This window comes from Aquila chrysaetos, chromosome 11, assembly GCF_900496995.4.
Source record: "Aquila chrysaetos chrysaetos chromosome 11, bAquChr1.4, whole genome shotgun sequence".
Lineage (NCBI taxonomy): Eukaryota > Metazoa > Chordata > Aves > Accipitriformes > Accipitridae > Aquila > Aquila chrysaetos.
Genome location: NC_044014.1, coordinates 15,381,042 through 15,405,939, shown reverse-complemented (window position 1 = coordinate 15,405,939; position 24,898 = coordinate 15,381,042). Strand labels below are relative to the sequence as shown.

At 42.7% G+C, this 24,898-nt stretch overlaps 2 protein-coding genes across 5 annotated transcripts in view; one reads left to right on the top strand and one right to left on the bottom strand.

Moving 5' to 3' along the window:
• The window catches only part of SLF2 (SMC5-SMC6 complex localization factor 2), a 42,416-nt gene extending 19,390 nt beyond the window's left edge, over positions 1-23,026 (bottom strand). Inside the window, exons 1-5 of one of the 4 annotated variants that reach the window (XM_030030224.2) lie at positions 23,005-23,026; positions 7,354-7,397; positions 6,180-6,892; positions 5,054-5,153; positions 2,627-3,777 (exon numbers count right to left, since the gene is read on the bottom strand). In XM_030030224.2, coding sequence (XP_029886084.1) covers positions 2,627-3,777; positions 5,054-5,153; positions 6,180-6,892; positions 7,354-7,397; positions 23,005-23,009 — 2,013 coding nt within the window. In that variant the 5' untranslated portion in view covers positions 23,010-23,026. Of the gene's footprint in view, positions 1-2,626; positions 3,778-5,053; positions 5,154-6,179; positions 6,893-7,353; positions 7,398-12,334; positions 12,847-23,004 lie in introns of those variants that run through there. The other 3 variants (XM_030030221.2, XM_030030222.2, XM_030030223.2) reach the window with 3 other exon arrangements.
• Positions 16,289-18,229, top strand: LOC121233625. The gene is made up of 2 exons (XM_041127250.1): positions 16,289-17,466; positions 17,894-18,229. Exons 1-2 carry the CDS (start codon positions 16,433-16,435, stop codon positions 17,958-17,960), a joined length of 1,101 nt encoding a protein of 366 aa, XP_040983184.1. The 5' UTR covers positions 16,289-16,432; the 3' UTR covers positions 17,961-18,229.
• Positions 23,027-24,898: the final 1,872 nt, after the last annotated feature.

Here is a 24,898-nt window from a genome sequence, read left to right as displayed (position 1 = left end):
TTTAGGAAAACACAATTCAGTAAGAGCATACTCTCTCATTAGGGATTTTCTATTACCCAAAAGTAAGAGAAGTTAGTTTAAGAAGTTAAGTGTCCACCTGCTAATAAAGAAGCCAGTTAATACAGCATTGATTTTTGGTATTCAAAGAGACCTTGCAAATGTAACAAGCAGCATGTCTCTGTGTGGAAAATCTTGTGGGTAAGCTAAATTCCTCTTACCTTATTTTGTATCTGGTTAATATGTCTAAAATGACTGTTTAACAACTGAGGAATCAAGACTTTATGCCAATGTGCACTGTCGTGGTTTAACCCCAGCCAGCAACTAAGCACCACGCAGCCGCTCACTCACTCCGCCCCACCCAGTGGGCTGGGGGAGAAAATCGGGAAAAAGAAGCAAAACCCACGGGTTGAGATAAGAATGGTTTAATAGAACAGAAAAGAAGAAACGAATAATGATAATGATAACACTAATAAAATGACAACAGCAATAATGAAAGGATTGGAATGTACAAATGATGCGCAGTGCAATTGCTCACCACCCACCGACCAGCACCCAGCTAGTCCCCCGAGCGGCGATTCCCCGCCCCCACTTCCCAGTTCCTATACTGGATGGGACGTCCCATGGTATGGAATACCCTGTTGGCCAGTTTGGGTCAGCTGCCCTGGCTGTGTCCTGTGCCAACTTCTTGTGCCCCTCCAGCTTTCTCGCTGGCTGGGCATGAGAAGCTGAAAAATCCTTCACATTAGTCTAAACACTACTAGCAGCAACTGAAAACATCAGTGTTATCAACATTCTTCACATACTGAACTCAAAACATAGCACCATACCAGCTACTAGGAAGACAGTTAACTCTATCCCAGCTGAAACTAGGACATGCACATATGCCCCTTCTTACAAGACAAGAATGTTAGTATATGCAAAAACCATGGTCATGGAAATTTTGGGACAGTTCTTAACTGTTTTGTCTTACTTGGCCATTAATTATGCAGAAACAGGATAGGCCAAATGTTGTGGCCACATACATGCCACAAATATTTGATCTAGGCTGCATCTGTTTATCAGTCTTAACCATTAATTACGTAGACATGTTGGTTAAGATTGCAGAATACGTATGTAACCACAGCAGTCTGATCTATAACATGCTTGCATAATGAATTATGAGGACAGATAAAATAATTATGGCTCTTCAACATCTGCCTACAAAGATAGTAACTCAGTCAATAAATAAACCATTTCAGAGATTTAAAAATGGGAGGAGATGAAGACAAGAGTATTTATACAGGTATTCTGCTGTTTGTTTTCTACTGTAGAAAATAGCTGTGGGCTGACCCCAGCCAGTCCCTCCCAGTGGTGCAGAGGAGTGAATAAGAAGAGCAAAAGCAAGAAAACTCATGGGTCAAGATAAAGACAGTTTAATAAGTGAAGGAAGAGGGGATAAGGGGGAAAAGAGAAAGTGATGCAAAGGCAATCACTCAGTACCTCCCACAAGCAGACTCCAAGTAGTGGCTACATGCCAGATCAACTCCCCCTGCTTGGTTTTGATGGCTGAGCATGACACTATGTGGCATGGCATATATCCCTTTGGTCTCCTGGGGTCAGCTGTCCAGGCTCTGTCCCCTGCCAACTTTTTGTCTACTCTGGCCTGCTTGCTGTGGGGGCAGAGTGGGAAGAAGCCTTGATGCTGTACAAGTACTGCTCTGCAATGGCCAGAAGACTGGTCTCTCATTAACACTGTTTTTGTCCGAAACACACAGCACCATACAGCTGTTATGAAGAAAATTAACTCCAACCCAGCCAGACTCAGTACAAAATCTTTTTATTTAAATGCAGCCATTTCCAACCTGTACCAACTTTGTCAGGTATGCCACACCAAGTCCTACTGCAGGACCTTCCTAATTAAAACATTATTTTACAATAAAACTTCAAAATCACTACTTATTTGACAAGCTGTTATTGAAAAAATAGGCTAACTTTTAAAAACACAGATCAATTCATCACCATAATACCCTGTAAACTGGGATTCAAACACTTCATCTATCCCTTCTGAGCAGGAGTAGTCATAGAGCTTTTTGAAATCCTTTCTAAAATACTTCCAATTTCCATGAAATTCAACCTCAAAGAAAACATCACTTACAGATCAAGAACTCGTACACAGATTTCTGACAATCACAGACTGTGACAAGGATATACGACTGGAGTCTAGCACACTGATCTCTCAACATCTAGATCAATTGCCTCTAGTTAACTTCAACTCATAAAAATCTTACGCTATTAGGAAAATGAAAACATTAGACCCCACACATCTTCTAAATGTAACCTCCTGCCTTTTTCTTTAGCAGAAAAAGCAAAACCAGAACTCCTAAAACCCACCAAAAGGCATACAGCTAACACAATCTGGCTGCACAAACCATCTTTCAGCCATTCCAAGGACAAGCACAGTAACAAGCACACTCTTTCTCTGACTACATTGCACTGTACAGCATAGGACCATTAAGCTGAGTAACCAGGCTTGCAGGCAAATAACTCTGTGTTTTTGTGCATTATGAATAAAGGAAAAAATCGTATTAAAAATACATTATAACAAAGCTAACGCAACGCTTTTTTTAGGTTTTTTTTAGCCACTTACATGAAGCTTCAGTAATGGAGTCATGGTGTCCTGAGAAAAACTGTCAAGACTAGATTCTTCCAGGGTTCCTGCCTGTGCCCTGGGTCTTGAAGAGAGCATTTCTTGCAGTGGTATGAATACTTCTTCATCATCATCTAGACTGCATTCCAAACTCTCATCTTCACTATCAAAGCTGCTTTTTGATTTTCCATTCAACATAGACTCAGCTGTACGGGTGCTTTCAACTTTTAATTCTCCTGAGAGTTGTGAAGACATATGGCCGCTGTCCATGCACCCTTCTTTAAAGGGCAACGAACAAGGAACACTTTTACCAGTCTCTTCTGAGAGTACAAGTTTCCTAGAACCTTCCACTGAACAAGAATCAGAAACATTTTCTGGAGTCTTGTCTTTTGTTTTTGAAAAACTGTTGCTGGATTTAATACTGTAAGCTTTATTGTGTGCACATCTTTCTGGTCTTTTCCCATCTTGCTCTTTCTTAGCATCCAATACCTGAGATAAGCCAGCATTCTGGAGATGAGATTTCACACCTTTTGTTTGTGTTAAGTGGTGGAGAGAAGGCAACACAGTACTTTTTTCCTGAGAAAAAGGAAGGGACTTTTCCAAGAAAAAGCATGAGTTAGCCACCTGCAATTGATTCTCTTTGGTATCCACAACAGAAATGTGGTTATTTTTACCAGGACTGTGTGCAGAATATGAAGATGACAAACCCACAGAGGAGCAATTATTCTTCTCATTTTCATTGCTTGAGTTGAGGTATTCCTCTGGAAGAGTAGAATCATGTCCAGGTAGAGCAGCAGCCTCCATTAATTGCAGAACATCACCACAAGTAGACTTTAAAAGGATATTTTTTACAAAGTCAGACTTTCTATTTTTGCATTTTGCAGATGATCTACTAAAAGCAGCGTCATTCAAACTTGATACTTCAGATTGAATTGAACTGTCTGCATCCGCACTCATGGCAGCATGCTTTCTTTTCCCAGGAAAGTCTATTTTTTTGGATCGTCCAGAAGACATCTTTGATCTAAGGCAGCATGAAGGAACAGACTGGCTCTTTCGCATACCACCGGCCATCTCAGGTGATGTTCTCAGTGCATTTGGAGAAGATGCCTCATGTTTTGAAACCTGCTTTGGCTTTGGTTGTGATGGGTCATCTATTAAGTGTTTAAGAAAAAAGTAAGCCACCGTTTTCATGTTTAAAAAAAACAAAACAAAAAAAAACAAAACAAAAACAAAACCGTAACAGTTCACCCTTTAAAAAACTAACTTCTATTTTTAAGTCAACTATGACTGAAATTTTTAGCAGAAACTACAATACTTCCATTCTGCTTGAACACAGCAGAACACAATTAAGATTTAGCTGATACTGTGCTGTTATGTTATTATTGTAACTAACTTGGAAATTAAATTAAATCCTTTTATTTTAAAGCAGCTCAGCAGCCACCGTAGAACAGTTTTCTTATACACTAGAATCAATCAGTCTTTGGACACAGACAATAGCCCAGTTCAGGTATGAGACTGGGAGAAAGTTTCTGTTATTACATATTATGGTTATAAATAATGAACAGTGTGAAAAGTATTTTGAAAATACTGCAATAATTTTAACAGTGGTCATAACAAAAGTATTCAGAATATGAAGAAATCTGTTTTCAGGCTATAGTTCTATGAAACCAGAGCCCACTTTCCTACCATGCTTTTCTGCTTCCTGCCTTAAGCTGGCACAAGCACCTGGACACGTCATGGCAAGCTACTTCATGGAGCTGATATGGCCCAGAACTTCCCAACTCCATTTTCAGCCAGATCAGCTCCTTGCACCGCTGGCCAAGTCCCAGTGCTAGCATAGGTGGAAAGTAAAGCATAGCGGCAGAGAGTCTGATAGGTTTACACAGCCATGGACCCACAAGGTGGGAATACGCTCCTTGTTTTGGGTTCCCCCCTCCTCTTTTTTTTTTTTTTTTTTAAATCATCCTACTGACCTAGCTCAAGCTTCTATTCACGTGAGCTTTTTACATTCAGTTCTACCTACCATAGAACAGAACTATGTGGTTAAAAGGGACAAAAAGCAACAGGAATAGCAGCTAAACTTTAGTGTTCAGTTCAACAAGAATGTTCTTTTTGGATTAAGCTGAAAGGCAAAATTTGTTAACCACCACAGTGAATGTGGATTTTCCAAAATGCAAGAGAAACCATAAAAATAATCAGGGATTAAGTGCTTAAGACAAAGAAATATAATGACTTCTAATTAAGTTACAAACAATCTGTTTTTCACTATAATCCCAAATTACTTTTAAACCTCTTCAAGCTTGCCGTATATTAGAAATAACATTGACTACACAGCAGTATTTTTTTTTTTTTTCCAGAGAGAGAGAAAACAGAAAAACATAAATTCAAGGGAAAAAAGCCATTAAAAAGGGACACTAAGTGATGAACCTGATTGTTTAATTAATTCTGTATTTTCAGCACTGCTTCTACCTGAGGCAGTCTCTCTTGAACCACAATGTTGTATTTTTCTTAAAGGACATCCATTTCCCTAAAAATAAAGACAGAGAAAAAAAATGTTAATCACATACTTTTAAAAACCAGGATGTTGACACCTTGAGCCAAGTGTTGAATCCAGCACAAGGCTTAGTTCCACACACCCCCAGAAATATGGCAATATATTTCATTTCAAGACAAACTTAAGACACAGCTGCAAAGATCTCAACAAAAGGACTCTCCACAACACAAATTTTACACCTTTTCTTCAGATTGGCCACCAGTTCTAAATCGCTCCACTTTTAGGGCCATTAGCCACTTGTGTCCCTGGGCTATATGGCAACATAGCCCAGCTGGCTTTCCTCAAACAAGCCATAAGGAACTTAAACAACAAAATGACAGAAAGCACAGACAAGCAAAAACAGAGGGAGGGGTGCTAAGGAGAAAAGGAAACACAAGTTAACAATCTTTTTTGTTCCATTCATAGCACATTATGGAGACACACATAGTGGTCTTCCTTGCAAATAACCAGCAAACTTTTAAAGGGTTTTCTTGGTTGATACAAAAAGTGAATATAATTCAGCCTGTAATGAAATACTACATACTTAATAGGACCACTCCCACTCTATCTAAATATTGTGGCTTAAGTGCATAAATCTGAACTGGTATTAACTGCAACTTCTAACCAGCAGAAATTTGCTAGGCTGTTCCCTACACTACATTGTAAGAAAACACAAGGTTATAAGACATTTAAGATAAAGACATTTTTTCTACAAAATACAATTTAAAGTTACAATTTCCATTGCATTTCCATGCTTGCATCTAACCCAGAATATCTCCCCTGCTTTTAAACCACGATTTCTCATTTATTGTAGAATAGTTAAGAACCAACTTACCCAAGCATGACCTAAAAATTTACAAAGAAATAGAAAAAGAGCATAAACTTTTGTTACATCTAAAAAAGGCAGCACCAAGAATCTCATCTTACATTGAAAAATAAAATAAAAAAATAATTAAAAAAAAAATATCACATGCACAATGGGTCACTGATTTCCACCTTTAATGACTCTTTTAAACACACCTGATGTGATACACTTGTTCCTGAGAATGGCTTCACAGGATGTGGCTTAGATTGTTTCATTCTATGTTTCTTCCGCTTCCTTTCTCTGCGGAGCGCTTCCAGCGACAACCTAAATTCAGAGTCAGTTGGAGCGCAGGGCAATTTCATGGGAAGACCTGGGTTTTGGCACAGAGCCATGTTGTTCGCAGTGCCATTATTTCCAGCACAGGCTTTTCGGGTATCAGCTTCTGATGATGAAACCCATTTGTCAGAGTCTGAACTAGTGTCTTCTAGATCCATACAGTCAGTTTTCTGTTCCCAACTATTTCCAGAAGACAATGGTGCTCTTGTTACACCCAGACACTTCTCATTTCTTCCCTGTTCTGACTTGACAATTTTATCCTTTTTGGCCAAGAAAAGGCTCTGAGACCCTGTGGTAACAAGGAGTTTTTGAATCACAACTTTTGGGTACAATGAATCCAGTGCCTTGCATGCTCTGTCATTCTCTAAAATGTTTACACTGTCCTTTTCCTCCTTAATTCCTCTCCGAAAGGCATCTACCACAGGACTTGTGTTTGGTGTTTGGTCTGGCATCTTTTTTCTTCTGACCTTCTTTGGAGGAGATATTTTCTTTTCAAAACGTTCAGTGCATAAAACTGACAGTCCGATTCCTGCATCTTTTACATTTCCTTTGTCCGGTGAACACAACACAGTTCTGTCTTTATGGCCAAGGTCTAACAAAGAAAAGAAAAGACAAATTATTCACAATCACAATATTGGAAAAAAAAAAAACCGATCTTACTGGAGTGTATTAGTTGATATTTTCTCTCACACACAATCCAAAATGAATTTACTTAATCATTTAGTTTTGCTAGTGCCATGCAATTTATTTCATATCAAAGAAATGCATGATCTATGTCACAGCTTCAGTCGTTATAAACAATCTAGCTTAAGCATGAGACAATAACTTGAAATCATAATTGCATCACTATTTAAAGGAATTAATTTTAATAGGAAATTTATGTTTTCAGTTACATTATTAGAAAAAATTTTAAACGTGCACATTTTGAGATATTTGGTAAGCTATACTCATTATATTGCTGCTCCTATTTGGAATGAGATTCAACAATACTTCTGCATGTTTATATCATTAAAACTCATAGAAATATCTCCCATTTAAAAAACACGTATTTACCTTTGTTTAAAACTGGTTTGAAGAACTCTGTAATGGTCTGGTTTCTGAAGAGAAAACATAACTTTATCTTTTTAAAAGAACAGTACCTAAATGCCCATACAGTGAATACTGGTAAAATTAAAATGCTGTAATTTATTTCTGCAGATATTTTTTCATGCCAGCAGCTCTTATTTCTGATAGATCAGAGAAAGCATCATCAGCCTCATCGTCTTCTAGCCTTCACTCTGCTTGGCTAATGAAGCCAACCTGTCAGTTTCCTCACTCTTAGTGTTTCGTTTATCATGCTAGTAAGTCTTAACCACCCTTCCAGCTTAAACTAAGCTGTCTTAAATGGGACTGACCTCACCTGTGTCCAGTATTCTAGATGAGACCTCACCAGTACCTTATGTGATGGTGTTACCAACCTCCCCATCTCCAGTGTCAACACCTTGAGCTGCTAACTCCTACTGCAATACTTTATTTTTTTTTTAAGTGTTACAGTGGTAAGCAGCTGGCCTTATCAATACCATCAGTGACCAAACCCTCTTCAATGCATCATTAGTTGCAATCAAGTCTAATCACAAAGTTCTATCTGCAAGTTGTAAAGTTCAACTAATCCTGTAACTTTCTTCTTGTTGTCCAAAACCCTTTGTCCACCACAGTTTGTTGCTTTTTTCCCACACATCTGGTGCCAATGCAAATTCCTATCTGCACTGTTACCAGACTTCTCAGCAGGAACTAGTACCAGCACTGCCCCTTAACAAAATACACATATCAGTGGCTTTTTGTGCTCCCTCCCGGCACACATTATGGGCATCTTCTGGCTTCCAACAGAAACAGCAGTCTACAACCATCTTATTTTTACACATAAACAACAAGATAATAGCTTTAAATCAGAAGTATTTTCTCTGGCAAGAATAAGTGGGACATGAGAACACCAAGGCATTTCTCCACGAGAGAATGTCACTTCTAAAAATGGGCAGATTGTCTGAGTAATGTACAATTTGAACATTAAAATACATCAATGTATTCATCATTCATCATAAAGTACTATGAACCTGCTATCTTCTCCCACATAGCAAAGAAATTTACTAATAACTTCCAGGCTATACTTACGCCTGTCTTGGAAGTGTCTCTTCAAGTTCCAACAAGATATTGGTGTGAGAAAGCAAGAATAGCACAGATTTGTTTAAGACCTTCCATCTTTTGTAATCTTTCTGTGCCTCCCAAAACAAAGCTATATCGTTACTGTCTGTGTAACAGTGATTACAAAGGCAAGACTTATTTACTCCAGATTCTAAGCTAACATATTCAAGAATCCATACATGACTCTGCTTTCACAGACTCAGTAATCATTTTTGAAGTTCAGGCCAGAAGAACCCACTGCTCACTTGTTCAAACTAAACTTGGATTTAATTTTGAATCTTTCCGTAAGCTTGTTACTTTCACTTTTGCATTTTCTAACATGGCTTCTGCATTTTTAGCACCTACACAAATACAAAAAGCTGTTTATAATGCATTGATACTTCTTTAAGCAGGCTACTGGCAAGCAGTGATGTTTGAGAATACTGTAACTCAATGAAAAGCCACCCGTAAACAGAATATGTGAGTACATAAAACTGTCTTTTTGGCCTACCAAAGAGAGCAGAAAAAAAGTACTTGTCAAAGACTACTTGCCTCCAACATGTCCCAGCTTAATTTGATGTAGGCCAAAATACACTCATTCTTCCCACATGCTGAAGCAACAGGGTCCCCAAATTTCAGTTCAACAGAAGAATCAAAAGGCTAAATTGCAGGTTTATTCGCTGTTATTTCTGTTGCTGACTGATTTGTCTGTCTGCCCTAGACCACCCCCCACTCTGACACCCTGACTTCACCTTCTCTCCACCTTGCATTCCTCAGGACACTCCCAATGCTTGCTTGTGACTGCTCTCGCAGCTGCAAAGTCATCCCGTGCCCACAGCTTTCTGCACTACCTATCTTTCCAAAACCCTTCTATTTTCTTAAGTAAGCAACTGTACTCCTTCCTTCCAGGTTAAAGCCCCATCTGGAATACCGACCACTGTTGGCAGTCCAAATCTCATCTTCAGTCACCTCTCAGATTCCTCTCCGCACTTGAAGACAAATCAAAACCAAAACCAAAGCCTTCTGCTATCTTCTTCCTTCTTTCCACAGCCACCGATTTCAAATGACTGCTTATCTCCCTCCTACATCCACTATCACATCGTTGTATCTTTTTGCTTTCTTTTATGCTAAATGCAAGAGCTTTGTAACAAAATTCATGTTTGTTCCATAATTATACAAAACCTTGTATAACATAACTGAGAGAACGGAAACCTTTTTGTGGCTAAAAAAAAAGGGCCCTCCTCTTTTTTTTTGTGCCTGGGATAAAAGTTTAACTTGAATGGAGAGTGGTTTGTCTTAGACTATTTGTTTTAAAGTGCTTATCCATTGCCATATTCTACTTTGCAATTGTAATTCTGCTTTTCAGAAGTGCAAGGGATAGGAACTGTCCAACTAAAACAAAATAATAATTTCTCAAATGCTGTATTGTATCTCAGACAAGGAAGTGTACTAGAAACCTCAAACAAAACCAAAGGGTGGGGGAAAAAAAAAAAGTATGCGATAGAGTACAAGGAAGAACACGAGAAAGCACTGGGCTTTCCAACCTGCTTTTCATATATATTAAACTACAAAAAGACCATGTGATTTTCAATGTGAACAGGACCATAACTGTTCGCAAACTCTTTACAAGAGAATTTCCACTATTGTTTTAAAAGGAGATCAAATAAGCAGCCCTAAAAGAATGAAGAACTGATGAAGCAACCACAATTACTGGTTTTCACTCTTTTTTACCTGACATGAAAGTCACCGTTGCTTAATGTCTTGTCCTGGTTTAACCCCAGCCAGCAGCTAAGGACCACGCAGCCGCTCACTCACTCCCCACCCCACCCAGTGGGATGGGGGAGAGAATCAGCAGGAAAAAGATAAAACTCATGGGTTCAGATAAGAACAGTTTACTAGAACAGAAAAGAAGAAAATAATAGTGACAATAATAATAAAGGATTAGAATGTACAAAACAAGTGATGCACAATGCAATTGCTTGCCACTGGCTGACCAGGGCCCAGTTAGTTCCCGAGCAGCAGTCCCCCCAGGCCAACTCCCACCAGTTTCTATACTGGGCTGGGCATGATGTCACATGGTATGGAATATCCCTTTGGCCACTTTGGGTCAGCTGTCCTGACTGTGTCCCCTCCCCACTTCTTGTGCCCCTCCAGCCTTCTTGCTGGCTGGGCATGAGAAGCTGAAAAGTCTTTGACTTAGTCTAAACATCACTTAGCAACAACTGAAAACATCAGTGTGTTATCAACATTCTTCTTATACTGAATCCAACACGTAACACTATACCAGCTACTAGAAAGAAAATTAACTCTATCCAGCTGAAACCAGGACATTTATCTTTGTCAACAACTGCATAGCTCTGGTTAACACTTTTCAGCAAAATATATAAATTCAGGAAAACGTATTTATCCCCACTAAAAATTATTCCACCATTTTTTGTGAAATCTCACCTTAACTGAGACACCAGGGAGGCCACTAAAAAACCCTGATAAGAAAAGGCAAACCCCATAAATACGTGATCTCACTCGACAAAGAAAAAAGCTACACAGCCAGGAGATGCGCCTAACAGACCTTTCAGGTCTTTCAAAATTAAGGGCACAACCTGCATGAAAGAGGGAAGGAGGAAATTCTTTCGCTTGTTTAAAAAGATAACCCCCTGCATATTCTTTGAAAATAATTAGTGTTTACAGCCATATCAGTGGTTATCTCTGATTGGATAAAAACTGTACTTTTAAAAATCTGTGCTGGAAACACTAGCAATAGCTCAGAGAAAGCAAAGCCACACAACACAGGAATAAACTACAAAATGTTACTATGTCTTTGACAAAATTAAGTATCTTGAAAAGCCCTGTAGAAGTAACAACAAAAAAAGAAACCAGAAAAGAAAGTCGCACAGAAAACCTCACAACGGTCTGTCAGATGACCACAGCAAAACTGAAAACACAGAGCAGTTTCACTTTCTTGGGCAAGAAGCAACACAGAAGAGAAACTGAACTTTCATCTTCTTCCTGTCCTCCAAATGTCAGGGCTATCAAAAAAGAGGATTAGCCAAAATGAACAAAATAAGGTGCTGCTAATGGCATAAGAAATTTATGACTTGCCTCATACTGCAAGAAACAAAACTTATTTTACTTGGCAGCCTCTGAAGCTTTGTCATGTCTATAAACTGTCAACTTACAGGCACTGCCTTCATTGGAGACCTTGTCCTCCAGCACTGTCCAGCAGTACATTTCACAGCTGGAATGGGCTCAAAATCTGAATAAATGACAACTGAAATCCTCTCTTTAGAGCCGAACTGCCGAAGCCTACCTAGCTCTACAGGTAGACTTGCTAACAGACAACGAGATGCAAGATAAGAGGACAAATGGGTACACGCAGGAAGACTCACATATTTTGAATGATGTGCTAAAGATGCTAGTCAGTACTTAGCCAGACATTTTCTTCAGTTTCTGTGTAAGCTATCAGGCTGCCTGGCTATCACACCCCTTTCACCTCGGCCAACAAACCACCATCACCACAGGAAAACACGGGCCAGTGCCTCAGGGCTGGAGCTCCCAGTGCTGCGAGTACAGACGAGGAGGGCACCGGCCGCCCCTCGCAGCCGGCACACCGCCATGCTCCCTGACAGTCTCACACCTCCATCTGCCGAGCTCGGCCGGGAATGAAAGGCTGGCGCTGGGGCAGCACCGTGAGTCTCCCGCGGCCGCCGGCCACTCACGGAGCGGCCTGGGCCTCGGCCACGGCGCCATGCCCCTCCGCCCGCGCCCGGCGCGGTGCACGCCGGGAGCCTCCCGCTGGGGCGCCCCCTGCCGGAGGCGCGGTGCACGCCGGGAGCGCCCCGCCGCCACCGTCAGGCGCCCCGCTGGGCGGGCACGGTACCTGCCGGCGGCCGCCGCCGCCTCCCGCGCTCCCGTCCGGCCCTCAGCCGCTCCCCGCCGGTACCTGACGTCTTGGGCCGTCTTTCTGGCCGCGGCCGTCGGCGTAAAATGGCGTCGGGACCTGGTGACGGGCGGACCCGGCGACGGCACGCCCACGCCGAGCGGCCGGGTCATGGCGCGGGTTGCCCCGCTGACCCCGGGCGGCGGAGGGGAACGGGGAGACCGGCCGCTGCCGCCACCATAGCAAAGGCCGCCGGCCGGAGCGACCCTCACCTCCAGGGGCTGCGGGCGGGAGGCGATGGGGGTGGTGGGTTTTTTGGGGTTTTTTTTTTAGGCTCGGTCGCTGATTGGCTGAGCAGGTGAAGAAGTAGCGTCTCCCGTTGGTTCGTTGGGCGGGACGGGGAGACGGAGCGCGGTTGCGATTGGCTGCGAAGAGAGCGGGAGCGTCCTTCCGCGGCCGAAAGAGGAAGGGCTGTTTAGCGCCATGGTCTCGTGCCACTGACACCCCCCCCCACCCCCCACCCCATTCCCGCTCTCTGATTGGTGCGTGCGGGGCGGGCCCCACCCCCGGCGCGAGCGCGGGGCGCCGCGCTGCCGGGCTCCGTCCCCCCTCCCCCGCAGGGGCGCGTCTCGGCCGCCCCACCGTCCCCTCAGGGAGGGCGAACCTCGGCCTGGGGCACGCGTGGGGCGATTCTTTTACAAGCAGAAGCGTCCTGTGAGGAGAGTGGCCAGGGACAGCCAGTGAGCTGCAGGCCACGGGGCTTGCGCTACACCCGTGAGAAAATCCGGACTGTGCATCCATCTCCACAGCCACTTGACAAAGTTGCAGCCGTTAGGAGGCTAAAAAGCTGGGAAGGGAGTAACTTTCCTGAAATCACCCACGTCTCCACCAAAACAGCGTGCAGGGCTGTGCCTTCCCCATCACAGCCTGCTGTGCAAGCTTCACTCTGTACCTTACTTTACAACCACCCCCACCCCCCACTTAAAACACATGCTTTGTGTGATTGGCCTATGTGCTGCACTACCACATTTCAAAAACTTTGGCCCAGGGTCAAAAACGTGGACTAGACAATCTGAAGAACTAGATTTGCAAGCTTAGAGAGACCTAGTACTGCCATCCGTAGTGTTACCTGCAAATTCACATCCTTAGTCTCTATAAAAATTAGCGGTATCAAAACATCTCCACAGTAGTAGTGATATAGAGAACGAACTGCTTATTGTTTAATGATCTAGCTCATCTTGATTATCTCTCTGTAACTTTACATACCAAGGACTGGTGTTTGTCAAGGATTAAGCCTGTCAGAGACTGGTACTTGGGAGTGATGACCAAGAGGGAGCCATGAGCAATCACAAAACTTAATTAAATGTTTGATGAATTTACGATCTTGTTGAGAAGGCACAAGCAGAGGCCTTGCTTGAATAGATAGGGCCCCCAGAAAAGATAAGAACTCCTGCCTTTGTTCTCATCCTTGTAGGTAATTTAGCTTAAACTAGCCATATGGTTTTACATCACTAATGAAAACTTAGATAATAAGAGCACTAACAAGCATTTTTTTAGGGACTAACGTGCATTCTTTAGGATAAGTTGTATCAAAACATGTAAAGGACCATACTGCGCAGAATCACCTGAAGAGGGTCAAGTAGCGGACAAGTGAGGAAGACTATGGAAGACCACCAGAGGACTCTGGAAGACCACCAGAGGACTCCTGAAGACCACCAGAGACCTTCAATGCATCTGCGTAAAGGACATTTGCACATGCTAGTAGTTTCCCAGAAAACTAATGAATATGTATAACATTTCTCGGAAATCTAGTGATTATGTATGTAGAACATGTACTTAACCTGCACAGTTAGACCCGAAGGTGTGCACAATAGGTGGAGCAATCCCCTGATCCCCCGTGCACCCAGCGCTGCCAATAAAGAATACCTACTTAATAGTTAATCAAGCTATTGAGTTAGATTCTTTGAATCAGTAGCTCTAACAGTTAAAAGCAGGCACTGCACAGGTACAAGCTAATCTCTGCCCTTGGTCTGCAGAAATAAAGAGAGAACATGAACAGAGCTTCCTTCATCACAACAGTGCCCTGAAGGTTATCTGGGGCAGTCTGTGGTGAAACTGGTTTTGGTTTTGTTTATTTTAGCACTCTCTAAGAGTGGAGATGCCAAAGCCACTCTCTTCCTAATGTTTTGCTTGGATCCAGAAACACCAGGAGACAGTTCACCCAAATGGAAGGGCGCGACCCACCTGAGGTCTCTTTCCGCATCCTACCCGAAGTAGGCTGGCCTAGGGAAAGTCTGCAAAGGAGAAGTAACAGTAATGCAAAACTGAAACCACAAGTCAAAATAGGAAACTGGTCTTTGAGCATCTGGAATGTCCAAGTCTGCCATGTACTATGCACTCCAACCCACGGCCTTTCATCCTGCCCCATCCCTCAGTCTGTTTTACAAAAGCTTTCATCCATGTAATTTACCATGTCTTAACCCCACCTCAAAGGAGTAAGACACTGGCTGCCATCACATCGTGTACCTTGCTCCTTTCCTGCTTTGACCTACCCTACACACATTCTGTCTTCAGCTGCAAGCTCTCTGCTCCAGGGACCATCTATGACTATTATGTTTGTAAGAAACCTACCAGGAGGGGATCCCGCTGTTTGACAACACACTTGAAGACCCACCACACAAAACAGTACAACCAATCTATGTTTATCCTTGGTGTAACTTCCTTGAGCAACAAATGAAGAACAGTTAGACTTGCTGTGGTATAGATTTGCTTGAGAAGACAATAGTGTGTATTTGAATTACTGTCTAATAAAGTGTTAAAGCAAAGTTTCATGCCCAGTGTTAGCCAGGAATTCCAGAAATATTTTTATTTCACATTGAAGGAGCAGATGAAATTGAATTACTATAAACATTTGCTTTACCTCTCAGTTTAATACCTTAACCCTGCAAAATTGCAATAGACCTAGAAACATTTTCACAGTTACAGGACCTGGAGACGTAAACAGTTACAAAAGGCAACAAAAGAGTCAGATACAGAATGCATTGGTAAGTTTGCAGGAAATGCAGAGACACCAAGCAACTTCAATAGAAAGTCAATTCCAGCATTGGTGATGGCAAGGTGAAGCTGTTTCTCATAAGGAGCAGACAGCAAGGATACAAAAAAAAGTAATTGCCTAAATAATAACTTGGCTTATAATAACCTTGTGACAAATTCATCTTATGTATTAATTCATCTTATGTATTTGTTAATCAAACCGGTTTTGTAAGCCTTGCACAGTATGTTCGCTTTTGCAAGGCAGTGTTAGCTCCTGCAAACAGGGGCAGTTGGAAACTTTGTAACTGTAAGGTCCTGCTAAGTGAAGGGGATAGCTCGGCTTTCAATGCCTAATAAGGAAATATTTTAAGGTACGCATGCTCTAAACGACAAGAAACACAGAAGAAGACTACAACCTTCATCCCACGACCCCCGTAGCAACCAGGCGCGCAATCGCAGAAGACACTAGACAAGGCCACGTGGGCCGGGACTCTGGGCTTTGGCCCGGCAGCCACGGACTATAAAAAGGGGACTCTAAAGGGGTTGGGGGCGCGCCTGTTGGTAGAGCAGAGACTCCCCGGCCGCCCAGCGCTGTTTTGCCTGTTTGCTGCTTGCTTCAATAAATTTTGATTGGACTGTCCACAGGCTGGCGTATAATTTGTCGTCGCCACCCATAACAATTTTGGTGCCGTGACTCGGATAAGGTAACTTGGTTCGGAATCTAAACTCTGGGGAGGCGTCCCATCTTTGGATGGCCCCGGAGTGGACGATATCCTTTCCAAGACCCTTACCTCCGAACCCTAAATTTGGCAAGCAGGCAAAAGAACACTGCAGTATGCCGTAATTTTTGTGCACAAAGATCCGGACGAAGACTCCAGGTTAAGTGAGTATTAAAAGCGTTCCCGTTTGGTCGGGGTGGGTTTCCCGAAGTGCGCATGAACGAGACGCTCTCGAGAGGAGCGAAGTGAGTGCGGACCCTCTTGTAGTGCGGTTCTCATTGCCCGCGAGGGCGTGAGCCACGAACGAGGGGCGCGTGTGTGTGTGTGTGAGAAGGCACTTCGGAAGATGGGGCAGAAGAAAAGCAAGCCTTCTGACTCCGTGAGGGGCCCCAAGGTGAGGTTACCCGACATACCGCCAGACAGCCCTCTAGGATTAATCATTGCCCATTGGGATGACTGGCCGCCCAGACAAGGCAAAAGTAGAGAAAAAATGATATATTATTGTATGCAGGTGTGGGGTGGTAAACAAATCAAAGGAGATGGGGTATTTTGGCCTGTTTTTGGGTCATTTGAGGATTGGATATGCCAGGCCCTAAACATATATGTAAATACTAAGGAACCCTTCAGTTTAGAAGAGAGTGAATATGCTAGTTTATGGATAAGATTAGATACCCGAGTCCACGTGTTTACTCTAAGTGAAAAGAACCATAGGAAAAAAACTAAAAACCCCGAAGAACTTCCCGCACCTCCTCCCCCTTATGTTCCCCCTACACCCGCGCCTGACCCAACCCCCCCTCCCTCCTCTCCCCCGACAGCCCCAGACCCAGACTTAGGCTCTCCTAGTTCCCCTGAAGAGACTCGGAGAATAATGAGGAGTCAGACTAGGAGGAAAGAGCAGTTAGAGGAAAGACTATACCCCTTAAGAGAAATAGCTATGGGAGGACCACAACCTGGCATGGGATTTGTGCCAGTACCTTTGAACTCCGGAGATATAAGGGAATTTAAGAAGGAGATGGGGAACCTTTTAGAAGACCCTTTGGGAGTATCCGAGAGGTTAGACCAGTTTTTGGGTCCTAATGTATATACCTGGGAAGAGTTGCAGGCAATTTTAGGCATACTATTCACAGTAGAAGAAAGGGAAATGATTCAAAGAGCAGGAATGAGAGTCTGGGATCAGCAGCACCAACACGGACCAGGCACAGATATTAAATGGCCATTACAGCGGCCGAACTGGGATAACCAGAACGCAGAACATAGAACTCATATGGCGGATCTGCGTACTATAATTGTTCAAGGCATTAAGAAATCTGTTCCCCGAGGACAGAATATTAACAAAGCATTTAGTGAACACCAAAAGAAAGATGAGACCCCCACTGAATGGTTAGAGAGACTGAGAAAGAATCTGCAGCTCTATTCCGGGCTGGACCCTGCCACTCCGGTAGGGCAAGCCCTGTTAAAAACTCAGTTTGTGGCGAAATCATGGGTAGATACTAGAAAGAAACTGGAAAAGTTGGAAGACTGGCAGGAGCGAGGATTAGATGAATTGTTAAGAGAAGCTCAGAAAGTGTATGTGAGAAGGGAGGAAGAGATCCAGAAAAGGCAAGCAAGGATTTTGGTGGCAGCTGTCCGAGAAGGACAGAGAGGAGTAGCACCCCGTACGGGGGGACGTAGTGCCCAGGGGCCAAAGGAAAGACCCCAAGGAAGCTAGGGTGACACAAAGGATTTGAGACAGGTTGAGTGTTTCTATTGTCAAAAGAAAGGACACCTGAGGAGGAACTGTAGAAAGCGTATACAGGATGAACGGATGTTTAAAGAAGATTAGGGGGGTCAGGGGCTCTATTTGCTGGGGACCCCTAAGAAAACAGAGCCCTTGATAAAATTAAAATTAGGTCCCCAGCATCAAGAAGTTGAGTTCCTTGTGGACTCTGGGGCAGAAAGATCTACTGTCCAGTCAGTGCCCCGAGGATGCTCACTATCCTCAAAAAAATTGCAAGTAATAGGAGCAAAAGGGGAACCGTTTCAAGTACCAATAATAAAAGGAGTGGAAATAGAAACTCCATCTCAATTTGGAATAGGATCCTTTTTGTTGGTACCTGAAGCAGAATACAATTTATTAGGAAGAGATCTAATGATTGAATTAGGGATTAACTTAGAGATAAAGAACCAAGCTAGAGGCTCTAAGAGGACCCAAACAAATTGCAGTAGTACGTGTGAAAGGCCATCAGAGGGGTATCAATGAACAAATAAGGGGAAATAATTTAGCTGATGAAGAAGCAAAGAAAGCCGCCTTACTAATCGTAAAGGAAGTGGAACAGACACAGACTTCAATAAAAGCCAATGGCATCGTGAGTTTTACCACTCAAGAAAAGGAAAAACTCAAACAAGCGGGAGTTATTGAAAAGGACAGAAAATGGTGTCTCCCTGATGGGAGAGAAGTAATTCCAAAGGGGGCGGCATGGAGAATAATGAGAGAATTTCACAGGCAAACTCATTGGGGAGTACAGGCATTGGTACACCAATTCGGAACTAAGTATATGTGTATAGGAATATATGATATAGCCAAGAAAATCGTTGGGGAATGTTTAACATGCCAAAGGGTAAATAAGCATCAGCTCAGGGAAAGAGTACTAGGAGGACGCGAACTGGCTAAGAGACCATTTGAAAGAATACAAATCAATTTTACCGAACTTCCCAAAGTGGGCAGATACAAATATCTCCTAGTACTAGTGGACCATTTGACCCACTTTGTGGAGGCCTTTCCGGTAGCCCGAGCCACTGCAAAAACTGTAGTCAAGGTACTGCTGGAAAACATCGTACCGCGGTATGGAAACATAGCAGTAATTGATTCAGATCGGGGACCCCATTTTACCTCCAAGGTTATCAAGGAGATCTTGGATCTCTTAGGAACTAAATGGGAATATCATACCCCATGGCATCCACAGAGTTCAGGAAAAGTGGAAAGAACGAATGGGGAAATTAAAAAACATTTGACTAAATTGATCATTGAAACTAAAATGAATTGGATAAAATGTTTGCCATTAGCCTTATTAAATGTAAGGACACAACCCAGAGCAGACACTGGGGTCTCTCCTTTTGAAATGTTATGTGGGATGCCCTATGACCTAGAAATGCCGATTGAACACCCAAAGGTAGAAGAAAAATTTTTACAGGAATATATCGTCGAACTCATGAAGACACGACAAGAATTGATAAAGAAGGGACTAATAGTGCAGAGACCACCCTTAGATATTACAATACACAAAATTACACCTGGAGATAAGGTACTGATCAAAACTTGGAAAGAATCATCTCTAACTCCCTGTTGGGAGGGACCGTTTCTTGTTTTGCTTACTACAGATACTGCAGTCCGGACTGCCGAAAGAGGGTGGACTCATGCAAGCAGAATCAAAGGACCAATTCAGAGCTCACATGGGAGGCAATTAGAGACCCTGACAGCTTGAAAATTACGTTCCGAAGGAAAGCAGATGAGTGAGACTGTCTTTTGTAACAACCCTAACTGTATATGTTATCCCTTTGTATGTTATAGGTGTAAACTCTGTAGAGAAAAGTGGTGGGTCCATTGCCCCTATGGATATTCCCCTAGCAGTATTTGCCACGAATGTTATAATCACGAACGGGAATTAACTGAACAAGCATTACGTGTGGGAGTAGCAACTGGAAAAATTCAGACGGGTTGTGACCAGAGTGAGATGTGGAGTCTGGGAGGTGAAAAATAAGAGTTGAGAGATCTGTAAGTCAAAGTTGACTAAATATGACAAAGGAGGTTCCCCTGAAGAATACGACTGCTGCTGAGAAGATGGTACACCTCGCTGCTCTAAGCAACAGAGTAGGCAGAGGAGAAGGCAGAGGCGTACTGCTGTGGGGATTGAGGTTAATGAACCACCTCCAGAGATGGCACATGAGGTACCTTGACTCACAACTCCCAGACCCAATGACCTCAGGGCCGCCCCGAAGTTGCTCATCTCCCTCAAGGAATAGAACCGAAAACCAAATTAAATGTCAAAAATGTAGAAATATTTATAGGAAGAGCAAGGCCACACCACTTTTCTCAATCTTAAATCTAAGTACATGGATAATAAGTCTGCTATCAATGCTGACGGAACCTGCCTGTGGGAACGAGAACCCTCATCAACCATATAAGTGGACGTTTAGTAAATGGGATGATCAGAAAATTCTTGATACTACCATTACCGCAGGGGCACCCACATTTATTATTACCAATTGTAAGTTATTTGAAACCTTAATAGGAGATCATTATATATGTCAACAAAAACCGGATGAAGGAAATGCAAAAGCCACCTATTGGTGCCCCAGTTCTAACCCAGGAAAAAGTTATTGCAACTATCCAGGGGAATATTATTGTGCTTATTGGGGATGCGAAACTATAACAACAGGAGGTTGGAAAGTCCAAACTTCTGACCCATATCTTAAAGTTGACAGGGGACCCACGAAATGCAAGAAGCCTACTTAGGGATTTGAGGGAGGTTTGGCTAATCTTGGTAATTGTAAGTACCTAATGATTCAAATATTACAACCCCAACATGATGGATGGGAAATCGGTAAGACCTGGGGAGTAAGATTTTGGGAACAGGGAAGCGACAGGGGAATACTTATTGTTATCAAAAAGGAAAAGATAAAACATCTGCAGGCTGTAGGTCCTAATTCAGTAGTTAAGGAACCCAAAATACTACCCCCAACCCATGATATAACCATAGGAAGAAATAATATTACCGAAGAAACCCTGAGAGAAAGAAATCAGTCAGATCCTCTATGGGGAGGAACCCCGAGGAAAAGTAATCCATCAGATCCTCTATGGGAAATAGTACAAGCTACCTACCAAACTTTAAATCATACCAAACCAAACTTAACAGAGGGTTGTTGGCTTTGTTATGATGTCAATCCACCTTTTTATGAGGCAATTGGAATTAATGACACATACAACTTGAGCTCAGAAGCAGCACCTTCCCAATGCTCTTGGGGAAATAAGAAGGAGGGAATAACCATGCAACATGTTACTGGAATAGGGGCCTGTATAGGTACAGTACCTAGGGCAAAGCAAACACTGTGTAGTTCTATTAATACCAGCATCAACAAAACTGCTGGAAAATGGATTATTTCCCAGGAAGGGGCTCGATGGTTATGTTCAAAACCAGGACTTACTCTGTGTGTATCTCTAAATGTGTTTGATGCTTCTCGTGAATACTGTATACTAGTCACTATTATCCCGAGAATATTGTATCACCAAGAAAGTGTAATTTATGACTATTGGGATATTGACACACAAAAAAGAGTAAAAAGAGAACCCATAACTGCGATTACAATAGCCACACTGTTAGGTATTGGGGCAGTAGGAGCAGGGACGGGAATCACCTCACTCATCCAACAGAAACAAGGATTTAACTCCTTAAGAGCTGCTATAGATGAAGATTTAGAAAGGATTGAAAAATCAATAACAGCATTAGAAAAATCTTTAACCTCACTATCAGAAGTAGTGCTACAAAACCGGAGAGGGATGGATCTCTTATTCCTACAGCAAGGGGGGCTCTGTGCAACTCCAGGAGAGGAATGCTGTTTCTATGCTGATCACACGGGAATAGTGAGAGATACCATGACAAAATTACGAGAAGGGTTAGAAAAACGGAAAAGGGATAGAGAAGCCCAACAGAACTGGTATGAGTCCTGGTTCACCCAGTCCCCCTGGTTAACTACTCTGCTGTCAACCATAGCGGGACCAATAGCTGTATTAATGTTGATTTTAACTTTTGGACCTTGTATATTACATAGAATTATTGAATTAGTAAAAAATCGACTAGAAGCTACACACCTAATGTTATTAAGAGGACAGCATGAAGCCGAAATTGTTGAAAGAGAAACTCCCCTTCTTTCTCTAGCTCGAGAAACCGTAATCCGGTTTGACCAACAAAATGATGAAAACAAAAAGGGGGTATTGTGATAAATTCATCTTATGTATTAATTCATCTTATGTATTTGTTAATCAAACCGGTTTTGTAAGCCTTGCACAGTATGTTCGCTTTTGCAAGGCAGCGTTAGCTCCTGCAAACAGGGGCAGTTGGAAACTTTGTAACTGTAAGGTCCTGCTAAGTGAAGGGGATAGCTCGGCTTTCAATGCCTAATAAGGAAATATTTTAAGGTACGCATGCTCTAAACGACAAGAAACACAGAAGAAGACTACAACCTTCATCCCACGACCCCCGTAGCAACCACGCGCGCAATCGCAGAAGACACTAGACAAGGCCACGTGGGCCGGGACTCTGGGCTTTGGCCCGGCAGCCACGGACTATAAAAAGGGGACTCTAAAGGGGTTGGGGGCGCGCCTGTTGGTAGAGCAGAGACTCCCCGGCCGCCCAGCGCTGTTTTGCGTGTTTGCTGCTTGCTTCAATAAATTTTGATTGGACTGTCCACAGGCTGGCGTATAATTTGTCGCCGCCACCCATAACAACCTGCTTATGGCAAGTGTCTGAAATACAGTCACTGCAGAAGGTAGGGTATTGTGGCACTGAGGACAGTGGGGGAAGTAAGAAAAAGGTGCAACAGCTGTAATGGTATCAGCTTGTTTGCGTTTGGGTATTTTTTTTTTCCCCCCAAGCAGGAGACTTGTGTACAAGCACACAGTTTAAACTAATACACACCTCACAGCAGGCTCTGATTCCAAATAAATAGGCAACAGCAGTTATTAGGCACACAAGTATAGCTATCAGTAAGTAATCATAATACTCAAACTACTTTTTAAACTTATTTTAATTAGAATAACTCTTATCACTATAGATACTAATTATTCCCAAGAAAGAAGGAATCTTACTTTCCCTGACAATTTGGGAGCACTTCACTGCTTACAATTCCTTCCTCCAAATTAAGTAAAAGGTAGAAGACACTTACCTCATGCCTTGCTTTGAAGTTGGAAAATCATTTGCCTCCTGCCCAAGCCCGTGCTATTGATTTTCCTTTCTATTAGCCCTTCCCATAACGCATTCTGAACACACACAAATAACCAGAAACTTTGGAAAAGGACAAATCAGGGAAACTTGATAAGGTTTTACAAGTAGATCTGGAAGTATACTGGGGGTATTATGCAAGTCATTCTTTGCTATTCGTTTCATCTGTTCCTTAACTGCCTTCCAGAATGACTCATGCTTTTATTTTCAAGCAAAAGCAGGAAGTATCCCAGAGTGCAGAGGCTTTAAGCAGTATCCACAGGGAAATGGGTTGCCCACAGCACAGCTACATCATGATGAAGAACTGTGATTTGGGGACAGCTCATTAACATCTGAAACTTATCAGTCACAACCATGTGATCTTTATTATAACACTTTAATGTAAATGTGCTAAATAGAGTTAAAAGCCCTGAATCTGAAGGGCACATATGCTTTTGTCAAAGAAACAAGGCAAAATCAAAGCACCTGTTTCTAGTGTGTGAAGAAATTGCCTTTAGGCTTTTGAAAGCATAGCTGGACTTCAGGATTGTCCAATTTTCATTTAAATACATCAGTACTTTCAGCCTTCTAGGGAACAACCAATCACAGCAAAATTACCATACTTTAACAATAGAAACTATGTATTTCTGAAATCTTGGAATGGTAGCTGAAATCATACTGTAAAAACACCACATCAGTTTCCTGAACCATTTTTGTTTGCTTTCAATTTCAGAAGCCACAGATATAGTTAATACCTCGAATTTATTTGCAGAAAAGGAAGAAGGTCATTCTTTCCCTCTGTAGGTCCCTCACTCAAGGGGTTCTGTGGAGACACCTGCTCCTCTGGCAGAAGAGACCTTTTTAGACACATACTCCACCTTCTATCCCTCCCAACAACTGCAGCCACAACCTGTGTTAGGCTCTTCTGCATTGTTGCAAAGGTGCAACCAGAGTGGCCACACATGGCCAACGCACAGAGCGCCAGCAGGTCACTCATGGAAGAGTATGTTGTCGTGTTTTAACCCCAGCCAGTAACTAAGCACCATGCAACTGCTCACTCCCCCCACCCTGTGGGATAGGGGAGAGAATGAGAAGGAAAAAGATAAAACTCATGGGTTGAGATAAGAACAGTTTAATAGAACAGAAAGGAAGAAACTAATAATGATAACAACAATAATAAAATAAAAGGATTGGAATATACATACAAAACAAGTGACGCACAATGCAATTGCTCACCACTCACCAACCGATGCCCAGTTAGTTCCCCAGCCACCCCCCCAGGCCAACTCTCCCCAGTTTATATACTGGGCATGATGTCACATGATATGGAATATCCCTTTGGCCAGTTTGGGTCAGCTGTCCTGGCTGTGTCCCCTCCCCACTTCTTGTGCCCCTCCAGCCTTCTTGCTGGCTGGGCATGAGAAGCTGAAAAATCCTTGACTTGGTCTAAATACTACTTAGCTACAACTGAAAACATCAGTGTGTTATCAGCATTCTTCTCATACTGAACCCAAAACATAACACTATACCAGCTACTAGAAAGAAAATGAACTCTATCCCAGCCGAAATCAGGACAGATGTTTAGGTATATGGGCCATCAGACATTCACAGCCATGGGGCCACCCTCAGCTGTCAGAAGAGGCTATAACCTGTATTCAACAATTAACTCAAACTTCCTGTTCAAACAATTTGTGAGAAGAATACAGTTTTCCAGGGGGTGATTTGCAGCCCTGATCTAAACGAAGGAGGAGGTGCTGCAGATTGCAAAGTCACATAGCGTATGACATGCAGGGCATTGGACATGGATGGCCATCTTAAGCCATGAACCTGTATCCTCTTTATAACAGGACTGTTTCAAA

Coding starts and splice junctions, on each gene's coding strand:
- LOC121233625 (XM_041127250.1), top strand. CDS start 16,433: ATGGGGCAGAAGAAAAGCAAGCCTTCTGACTCCGTGAGGGGCCCCAAG. Junction 17,467..17,893: donor GATGAGACCCCCACTGAATG/GTTAGAGAGACT, acceptor GATGAACGGATG/TTTAAAGAAGATTAGGGGGG.